The following is a 10,497-nucleotide window of genomic DNA, read 5'->3' on the forward strand; positions in this document are numbered from 1 at the left end:
CGCTCACTGGCTGAGCGAGGAGCGGGGGCAACACCGAGGGTTGCAATCCCATTGCCGGTCCTGGTCCGGTACGGGCGCGACAGTGAGGGTTGCGATCCATTGCCGGTCACGAAAAAAGACAAAAAAAAAAAAAAAGAAAAGAAAAATTTGTTGACTAGGTTGGCCAGTTAGCTCAGGTGGTTGACCTTATAACACCAAGGTCAAAGGCTCAGATCTCCATACATGCCAGCCTCCAAAAGGGAAAATACCTGTTGAAGGACTAGTGTTTTCAGGAGGAGTGACATAATCCAGTTGTAATGGATTGAATCATGTCCCCCCAAAACTCATTGAGGCTTGAATTGTCTCCCAGGTTTTGTGTATTAGAAACTTGGCCCCACTGTGACTGTTAAGAGGGTGGGAAATCTTATTATGGTCATTGAAAGGTGGAGCCTTGAAGAGGTGATTGGATTGTAGGACCCTGCAGTAGTGAATGGATTAAAAATGGTGGTTAAGGGCATAGGTCTGAGGGCTGTAAAAGAAGAGGAGAGTCTGTCTCTCTCTCTCTCTCTGCTTCCACCATCTTGCAATGTCGCCACCCTCAGATGGACTTTGGACTTCCCAGCCTCAGAAACTGTAAGCAATAAATTTCATTTTCTTTATAAATCACCCAGTTCAGTGTACTTTGTTATAAGCAACAAAAATGGACTAATACACCAGTTTACTTTTCATAAAGGTGCCTGATTGGTGGTTGTAGAAGACAAGAGAGTAGCCTTAGAGGGTAGCAATGGGGATTGGGAGAAGTGGACCAATTCTAGCTGCATTTTGAAGGTAGAACTCATAGGACTTGCCACCAGATGGGCTGTAGGTGTGAGGAAAAGAGCAGGATAAGGATGACCTCCCTTTGGGGGCTTGAAGTGGGCAAAGGTGCTATTCACGAGGCAGGGAGAACTGAAGTGAGGGTGGGAAACAGGTTTGTGGAGAAAAATCAGGAGTTCAGTTTTGAAGATATTAAATTTGAGTTGCTTGTGAAATTTCCTAGCAGAGCAACCAACTGTGCAGATGGATCTCAGAAAGAGATGAGCTGCTCTCCTGCTGGGTTTCTTAGCGACCTAGCCACCAGAGGATCGCTCCCCTTCTCCCTGGCGTTTTGGTGTCTCTGACCCAGCCAGAACCGCACCTGGTGGGTAGGACGCTGGGAAGTCTGGTCCCCGTGGGAGTGGAGAAAGGAGTGAGACGGTGATTCATGCTGATGGCTTGCAGGGTCATAAACAAAAGGAGGCACATAGGACTTCAACAACTTCCATCATTTGCAGAAACAGGAAGAACTTTCCTAGGTCCAATAAACATCCAAATTTATTATAGATGAAGAATGTCATGAAAGTGTGTTAATCAGTTCAACAGTAAGGCTTCTTGAAAGTTTGGATTTAACCAGTGCAGTGGGGCAGCTTCTCAGCGAAGCAATTCAAGCACAATATAACATATACAGAACTGGAACCAGTACTCTTGCTTCTTGTTGGTGCATGGAGCAGTGCTGTTGAAGAATGTCTTCATCTGGGTGTCCCCATTTCGGTAATAGTGCCAGTGATGTCAGAGGGCTTGAACTCTTGCAGTGAAGAGGCAGTTTCCCTTCAAGTGCCTATCCACAACATATTTGGCCATCTGGACAACACGAAGACATTTTCTGGACTTGAAACATTTAGTGTCAGTTTGTGTCCTCTTCTACAATGGTTTGACACAGGAAGAGCATGATCTCAAAGATGTTTCTCAATCATTGACCATTTACAGTCTTTCTGGGAGACCTGTTAAATCACCTCAATTCTTCAAACCTCAGGCTGAAGTTGAAACAGATAAAAACACATCACAAACTCGGAAAAACAGTCGGCTTGCAGACAACCACCGCAGAAAGTCAATACTGATTCACAGTAGGCATTTTAACAGCACAGATAATAATCAATGGGTAAGCAAACCAGATGGATTTCTAGAACATGCTACAGCTACTTCCAAAACTTATGGATGTAATGATTTGATAGAGTTGGCAGTGGGCTTGAGTCACGGAGATCACAGCAGCATGAAATTGGCAGAGGAAGCAGTATGGCTGCAATACCAGAATGCATGTATGCAACAAGGCAATTGTGCAATGCCATTTATGTTTGACATTTCAAGAATCTTCACTTGCTGTCTGCCAGGTGTACCTGAAACTTTTTCTTGTGTTTGTCCAGGATACATCACTGTTGTAGCAGTATCTAGTACTACTCTGATCAAGGAATTGCAGAATCAGCCTGTCCGGGTAGTTCTCACTGAGGGTGACCTCACAGAGAATTATCGCCACCTGGGATTTAATAAGTCTGCAAATATTAAAACAGTATTAGATAGCATGAAGCTCCAAGAAGACAGCTCAGAAGAACTGTGGACAAATTATGTATTACAGGTATTAACCCAGTTCAATGTGAACCTCATCCTGGTACAAGGAAAGGTATCTGAACAATTAATCAAAAAATGCATACACAGTAAGTTGTTGATAATTGGGTCAGTGAATGGCAGTGTGATGCAGGCTTTTGCAGAGGCTGCAGGAGAAGTACAGGTGACCTACATTACACAAGTGAATGAAGATTGTGTGGGCAATGGGGTCTATGTGATCTACATTACACAAGTGAATGAAGATTGTGTGGGCAATGGGGTCTATGTGACCTTCTGGAGAAGCAGTCCCTTGGATATTGTAGGTAGGAACAATGGAGTGGCAATCTTGCTAAAAACAGAAGGAATTAATTTGGTTACAGCAGTGCTCAGTAGCCCAGTAACTGCACAGATGCAAACCAAAGAAGATAGTTTGTGGACTTGTGCCTATTGTTTGTATTATGCTCTAAAAGAGGAAAAGGTCTTTCTTGGAGGCGGTGCAGTGGAATTTTTGTGTTAGCCATCTTCAAATTCTTGCAGAGCAATCTCTGAGAAAAGAAAACCATGCCTGTTCAGAATGGCTTCATAATACTTCCTCTTGGTTGAGCTCATCACTGGCAATATACAGACCAACAGTGCTTAAATGTCTGGCAAATGGATGGCACAAATACCTTTCAACACTCATTTATAATACTGCCAGTTACTCATCAGAATTTGAAGCAAGCACATTCATTCAACATCATCTACAAAATGCCTCAGATTCTGGCTCTCCTTCATCTTACATTTTGAATGAATACAGTAAATTAAATAATGGAATTTTTTTTTTTTTTCCTTTTTCGTGTCCGGCAATGGACCGCAACCCTCAGTGTCGTGCCCGTACCGGACCAGGACCGGCAACGGGATCGCAACCCTCGGTGTTGCTCCCGCACCTCGCTCAGCCAGTGAGCGGGAACCGGTCTGTATGTGGGATCCGAACCCTCGGCGGGAGCGCTGCCCTGCCCCCAAGCGGTGCACTGTAGCAGTGTGCCACCGGGCCGGCCCAATAATGGAATTTTTAAATCAGGCGTTTCAACTAAACAGGAGCAGATTCCAAGAGTTTATGACATTGTTACACCAAAGATAGAGGCGTGGCGCCGAGCATTGGATTTAGTACTGTTAGTACTTCAGACAGACCTTTTTCGTGTCCGGCAATGGACCGCAACCCTCAGTGTCGTGCCCGTACCGGACGAGGACCGGCAACGGGATCGCAACCCTCGGTGTTGCTCCCGCACCTCGCTCAGCCAGTGAGCGGGAACCGGTCTGTACGTGGGATCCGAACCCTCGGCGGGAGCGCTGCCCTGCTCCCAAGCAGTGCACTGTAGCAGTGTGCCACCGGGCCGGCCCAATAATGGAATTTTTAAATCAGGCGTTTCAACTAAACAGGAGCAGATTCCAAGAGTTTATGACATTGTTACACCAAAGATAGAGGCGTGGCACCGAGCATTGGATTCAGTACTGTTAGTACTTTAGACAGACAGTGAAGTTATTACTGGGCTTGGACACACACAGATAAATTCACAGGAAGTAGAGGGTTTTTTATTTTTGTAGTGTTATTAGCTAAGTCTTTGGAAAATAATCTTTTGGAATATATCATGCTAATAATAAATTTACTAGTAGCCAAGTTATAATGCCTAAAATACCAGCTGTTACCAAGAAAAAAATAATTGATGTCAATGACTGTTCAGGATCTGAAATTTTACACTACTTATAAGCTAACAAGTTAGCCTGTTACTGTTTCATGGGATGCTACAGAATACACAAGATACCTGGGTCAGAGACAAAGGACTTTTATTATGCACAGCAAAAGCTGTATCCAGAGCTTCTCATTGGTTTTTGTCAGTACCCCATTTTCCTAAGTCCCACAGGAGCAATACAAAGAGCCAATGAGGGAAACTGCACACAGTGGATGTGGATTGTGCTGCAGGAGAGAAGCACTGAGCTTGGGATATTCACTGCTTTTCTAGTACGCAGAAACAGTCCTGCTCTTTGTCCAAGGGAAGTTTTTACCATGTGCTTCAAAGTTCCTTAGTATAAACACGAGCCTGGGACATGGACTGGGTAAAGATCAGTAAGTATACAGGGGTGCTCAGGGCCCATTATGGAGAGCCTCTTCCAACAATCCACTCCTCAGCCTGATGTGTTCTTGGCCAAACTCTAATTTTCACGTGAGGATACCACTCCATTGACTACTCTGATTAGTTTGACAAACAGGTTGTTTAGTCAATACCAAATCCATTCAATTGGTCTCATATAGTGATTAATTAAGGCTACTATCAACAGACTCTGAGCAGAAGGATAAAGCCAATCTGCATTATTGACCTCAGTCCTGTACCCATGGTCATAAATTCAGTCAAGTGTAAGTCACCACCTGGGATTTAATAAGTATTTGCAGACTTACTCCATACTTACTGATCTTTATCAGTAAGTAGTATTTTTATTAGGCAGTGAGAATATAGACAAAGACCAATTTATTATACATTTTGACCCATGCATGGGAGCTTTGACCTGCTGATCTGTGGTGTCATTGCCAATAATTATGGGGACAAATAGATAGGCCATAAAGCAACCCCTGTTTGCAATGGAGAGACCTTCCATGGCCCATCTCCCCCATATATAAGCACATAAGCCCAAAGAGTTCAGGTTACTGTCATTCAGATTTATTGCCAAACCTGATTTGAATCACCGTTATGCAGATTTTAAGTCACCCAGATAGTATCACCAAGTAGTTGCAGCCTCAATTGCTATACATGAGGCCACCCAAACATTTATTTACAGGAGCATGTGATCAGTCAGATTGAAAACGAGGTTGTGTTGGTCCCTATGTTTCTGGTACATGAGGCCACCCAAACATTTACAGGAGCATGTGATCAGTCAGATTGAAAACGAGGTTGTGTTGGTCCCTATGTTTCTGCACGTTTGCATCTGGGAGCTGCCACTGATGGTATCATGTGCATCTTAATAAGGCATCGAGCCTCCTTTTTGGTGGGGAGGGCCATGTGGAGTTTTTGGAATCAAGTATTAGAAGAGCTCTGGAGCAATAGTTAATAATATTAGTTACTGATTATCTACTATGTTCCGGGCACTGTTCTCAATTCTTTACATGTTGTACTAATTTTTTAGGACTGCCATAACAAAGTACCACAGACTGGGTGGCTTAAAGAACAGAAATTTATTTTTTCACAGTTCTGGAGCTAGAAGTCCAGGATCAAGGTGTCAACAGGGTTGGTTTCTTCTGAGGCCTCTCTCCTTGACTTGCAGATGGCCTCCTCCTTGCTGTGTCCTCACATGGTCTTTCCTCTGTGTGCACAGATCCCTGGTATCTATTTTTGTGTCCAAATTTCCTCTTATAAAGACACCAGTCAGATTCGACTAAGGTCCACACTAACAGCCCCATTTTAATTACCTCTTTAAAGGACCTATCTCCAAATACAGTCATATTCTGAAGTACTGGGAGTTGGGGCGTCAACCTATGAATTTGGGGAGGGGAGACAAAATTCAGCTCATAATACCTATATTATCTCAATAATTGCAACACCCATTTTCTCCATTTTATATATGAAGAAACAGGCTTAGTAAGGTTAAGAAACTAGCCCAATATCTCACAGCAAGTAGGTGGCAGAGCTGGAATTTGAACCAAGATTTTCTCTGGCTTCAAAGTCTGTACTTTTAAGCATTAATTGTGACATGAAACTTTTTTTTCTGTAAGATAAGAACAACCATAAACAAGAAGAAAAGAGGATGTGTGGTTTATTTTCAGAGCTAATTTAAATGTATTAGAAATATACCTTGATTATTCTCATGCCTGGGAATGATAAAAGAATATCATTTTGTATTATGCTAAATAATAAATTTTTTTATTTGGTGATTGTCTTAAATGTGATCACATGAAAACCTTGTACAGATAATCATCCAGTTATATATACTGTCTTTGTTCAAAGTTGGAATAATAATTTTGAATGTTAAACTGTTTTTAAACATAAAGTGTATTATTTTACCTAGGTAGACATTAATACTTTTATTCTACCTCTGTATACTATTAAAAGTTAGTTTTTGTTAAAATGTTACAAAGATTATGAGTGCCACATATTAACACAGGTGCTCAGCTTACTTTGTATAATAGAATTTTTTGTGGAGTTGGTATTTGCATGTCAGTAGTACTAAATGTTTAATAAATCCTTGCAATAAATAATTTTCTTTGAAATTAAAAAAAAAAAAAAGAAAAGAAAGAGATGAGCTGGAGACATACATGTTTGTTGAAATCACCTGCAAATGGACTGTATTTAAAGCCACGGGAACAGATGAAATTTCTTAGTGGGAAGGTGTAAAGTAAGGGAAAAGGGCCCAGAACCAAACCCTGGAAAACTCCTTTGGAGGTCAGAGAGAAGAGGAGGAAGAGAAGCCGGCAAAGAGAAGTAAAAACAAGCAGCCGGCAGGGTAAGAAGAAATCAGGAAGAGGGGTACCCTGCAAGCCAAGGGAGGAATGTTTCGAAAAACGGGCGCTTGAAGCCACGAAGCCCTGGGGCTTGGTGGGCAGAGGTTGGTAGAGCAGCGACTCCCTGAGGAGACCTGCACTGTCCAGGCGTCCCTAATGCTTCTCCTGTCCCCCTTGTGTGCTCTGCTCCCTGCTGGCCATCCTGGGTATGTGCCTTTCCCAAAGACGAACATTTTCCAACCAACTGCATCTTCTATCTCACCCACCCTAGGTCACCCTGACAGCTTCTCTGGGGACATTGAACACCCTCGCTGACATCCCAGACAATGTGGTGCAGGGCAGAGGCCAGAAGCAGCTGACCATTTCGACCAGTGACCGGAAGCTTTTGAACTTCATCCTCCAACACGTGACATACACCAGCACGGTGTACCAGCACCATGGGGTGGACATGGGTGAGAACCTGTCCTTGGACTGCAAATGCTTAGGAGGCCAGAAAATCCCACTGAGCCCTCTCATAAGGCAATAAGTCTTCCTCCTCCTGGAAGCCTACCTAATTTTAAGATTTATCCCTTGCTCCTGTTTCTAACCCCAGACACTTAACTTCCTAATTATTACACTCAAACATTGCCATTGACATCGTAGAGTGATTCGAGGAGAGGACAGGTCATCGATACTGCGCACCTTGCACATGGGGAGAACCATCCAGTTCTGTTACCCATTCCCTGCAGCTCTTAAAGCCGAAGACTTCAGCTGCGGTAGCGGAAGGAGCGATCCACATCAGTACCTTGTCCTGGGCACTAATAGGAAAGAGGGGATGGGGGGGATCCCAGTTCCAAAGGCAGTGTCTTTGTCTCCCCTCCCCCTATCCCCCCAACTGCAGAAATTCCTGGGAGAACAGTTCCTGCTGCCGTCAGGGCAGCCTTAGTTTATTTCTGGATGAGTAAAAAGCACCCTTTTTTCTTTTGGCCGACTACACAGGACACCAACTGAAGCAAATCTGCCATGGGACAGATCACTCATGACCACTCATGAAGAATATGGTTCTCCCCACCTTCAGATTTTCAAACATTTCCCTTCATAGCATGGCCCTGTGAGGTAAAATAGGGCAGGTATGATTATCCTGGTTTTGTACATGGAGAAAAAGATGAAGTGATTTACCCAAAGTGTTTCAGATAGTAAATGGCAGTCAAGCTTCATCCAGATCATGTGATTCCAAGCCCACTCCCTCTACCACATTCTCACGGGAAAAAGTGTGAGCTCAGNCAGGACACCAACTGAAGCAAATCTGCCATGGGACAGATCACTCATGACCACTCATGAAGAATATGGTTCTCCCCACCTTCAGATTTTCAAACATTTCCCTTCATAGCATGGCCCTGTGAGGTAAAATAGGGCAGGTATGATTATCCTGGTTTTGTACATGGAGAAAAAGATGAAGTGATTTACCCAAAGTGTTTCAGATAGTAAATGGCAGTCAAGCTTCATCCAGATCATGTGATTCCAAGCCCACTCCCTCTACCACATTCTCACGGGAAAAAGTGTGAGCTCAGGAGGCACGTGGCAGGTGCCCCAGGGACACACAGGAGGTCAGGAGCCTGAATGTCAGACTCTCTAGGGTCCTCAGTCTCTTCCCAGCCAGGACTTTTCCTACCCTTCACTCCCCTATCATGTCGGTTTCCCTGGGGCAGCACAGAGTTAGATAGACCCAGATATGATGCTACCCAGGCTGTGACCTTATTTCTCCCTCCAGTGAGTCTGGAGTCCAGTTCCTCAGTGGCCAAGTTTCCAGTGACCATTCACCATCCTGTCATACCCAAGTTATATGACCCTGGACCAGGTAAGGCCCTTGTCCTTGGAGATCCATGGTGCACCCTGTAGACCTTCCGGTGAAATTCAGAGGGGATCACCTCTGCAACAGAGGAGGAGAATTGATCAGAGTAACAGCTCTGATATGAATCCTGACAACAAGCTCTGTTTGGAGGAAAAAATTCTAGGACACACTACCCTAATGTTGCTTAAATATGTTTAACTGATTATGTGCTTTGTGCTTATTTTGAAAACACAAACTACTGAATTTATACATTTTAATAAGTAATAGTAATGAAAAACAGAGTGGTACTGGAATGTGAATAGATACATCAATGGCATCAAATTGGAAATCCAGAATTAGAACAAATACATGTTGGGATTTCACTGTGTGATGAAGGCAGTTTTTCNACACCAAGTCAAGGGTTAAGATCCCCTTACCGGTCATCTTTTTTTTTTAAAAAAACTACTTTCATATCAAAAGGTATAGACAAAGGGTCTTCCTACTGCTGATAGGAATGTAAGTTGGCACTTTTCTGGAGGCAATTTGGCAATATCTATTAGCATTTTATTTATTTATTTACATTTACCGGTTTATTATAAAGGATTTTACAAAGGATATAGACAAAGAGATGCATAGGGCGAGGTGTGGGGGGAACTATCAACACTGTAAATGTGTATTTCATTTGGGTCAGCAATTCCATTTCTACAAATTATCCCACAGACATTTACATCTGTGTGAAATAATGTTTGTTTGAGGTTATTTACCGCAGCATTGTTTGCAATGACAAAAATTTAGGGTGAACTGGTTAAATCAAGTGTGGCCCATCCAGATAATGAAATGCCATGCAGTCGCAAAACAGAAGGAATGAGGGGTTTTTTTTATGCTGATGCAGAATGCTTTCCAGGATGCAAGCAAGGTGCAGAAGAGAGGGAAGAGTAAGCTAAACATTTCTGTAAAAAGAAAAGGAGGGAAGAAAGAATGTCTGTACATAATTGCTTGATTATGGAAAAATAAACAAGAAATCAGTAATACCGGTTGCTTTCTAGGAGGAAATCAAGTAGTCAGGGGACAGGGATGGAGAGAAATATTTTCATGGTATAAATTTTGAGGGGCTGNTCCAGAATTAGAACAAATACATGTTGGGATTTCACTGTGTGATGAAGGCAGTTTTTCAAATTAAAGGGGGAAAAATTAACAAATTAAAGATGGATTATTCAAGATATCATGTAGGGTCTGGCCAGTTAGCTCAGCGGGTTAGAGTGCGGTGTTATAACACCAAGGTCAAGGGTTCAGGTCCCCATACTGGCCAGCTGCCAAAAAAAAAATCATGTAGGATAACTGCGGAAGATAAAAAGTTGAATATCTCACAGCTCGTACCAAGATAAATTCCAAATAGATCAGGTAACTAAATACTTTTTAAGTACTAGAAAAAAAAAAAACTGTGGCATTTAAAAAATAATCTTAGAGTGTAAGGCATGACACAAAACTCAGAAGCCATAAAGAAAAGACTAAAAACATAAAATATACCAAATTTTAGAATGTTATTATGGTAGAAACCCACTGTAAGCAAAGTCAAATGACAAAGCATAAATGGGAAAAAATATCTTCAACACATATTAAAGTCAAAGGTCTAATTTTACTTAAGAGCACCTATAAATTGATAAGAAAAGAAGATCTAAAAAAAGATGGAAAAAGGCACAGTTCACACAAAAATTTCAGCAATAGTTTTAGCCGTGAAAATATATGCTTGATCTCACATTAAGAAAAGTGCATGAAAAAACTACTTTCAGGGGCCGGCCCGTGGCTCACTTGGGAGAGTGCGGTGCTGATAACACCAAGGCCA

General features: G+C 42.5%; 1 protein-coding gene and 1 pseudogene across 3 annotated transcripts in view; both read left to right on the forward strand.

The window, feature by feature from the left end:
- B4GALNT2 (beta-1,4-N-acetyl-galactosaminyl transferase 2) overlaps window positions 1–10,497 on the forward strand; it is a 51,125-nt gene that overhangs the window by 28,319 nt on the left and 12,309 nt on the right. For all 3 annotated transcript variants that reach the window (XM_008578373.1, XM_008578372.1, XM_008578374.1), the window contains exons 6-7: window positions 7,116–7,296; window positions 8,595–8,681. In XM_008578373.1, coding sequence (XP_008576595.1) covers window positions 7,116–7,296; window positions 8,595–8,681 — 268 coding nt within the window. The remainder of the gene's footprint in view (window positions 1–7,115; window positions 7,297–8,594; window positions 8,682–10,497) is intronic.
- LOC103595066 lies at window positions 1,223–3,960 on the forward strand (annotated as a pseudogene).

This window comes from Galeopterus variegatus, unplaced genomic scaffold (genome assembly GCF_000696425.1).
Source record: "Galeopterus variegatus unplaced genomic scaffold, G_variegatus-3.0.2 Scaffold1672, whole genome shotgun sequence".
NCBI classification, from domain to species: domain Eukaryota; kingdom Metazoa; phylum Chordata; class Mammalia; order Dermoptera; family Cynocephalidae; genus Galeopterus; species Galeopterus variegatus.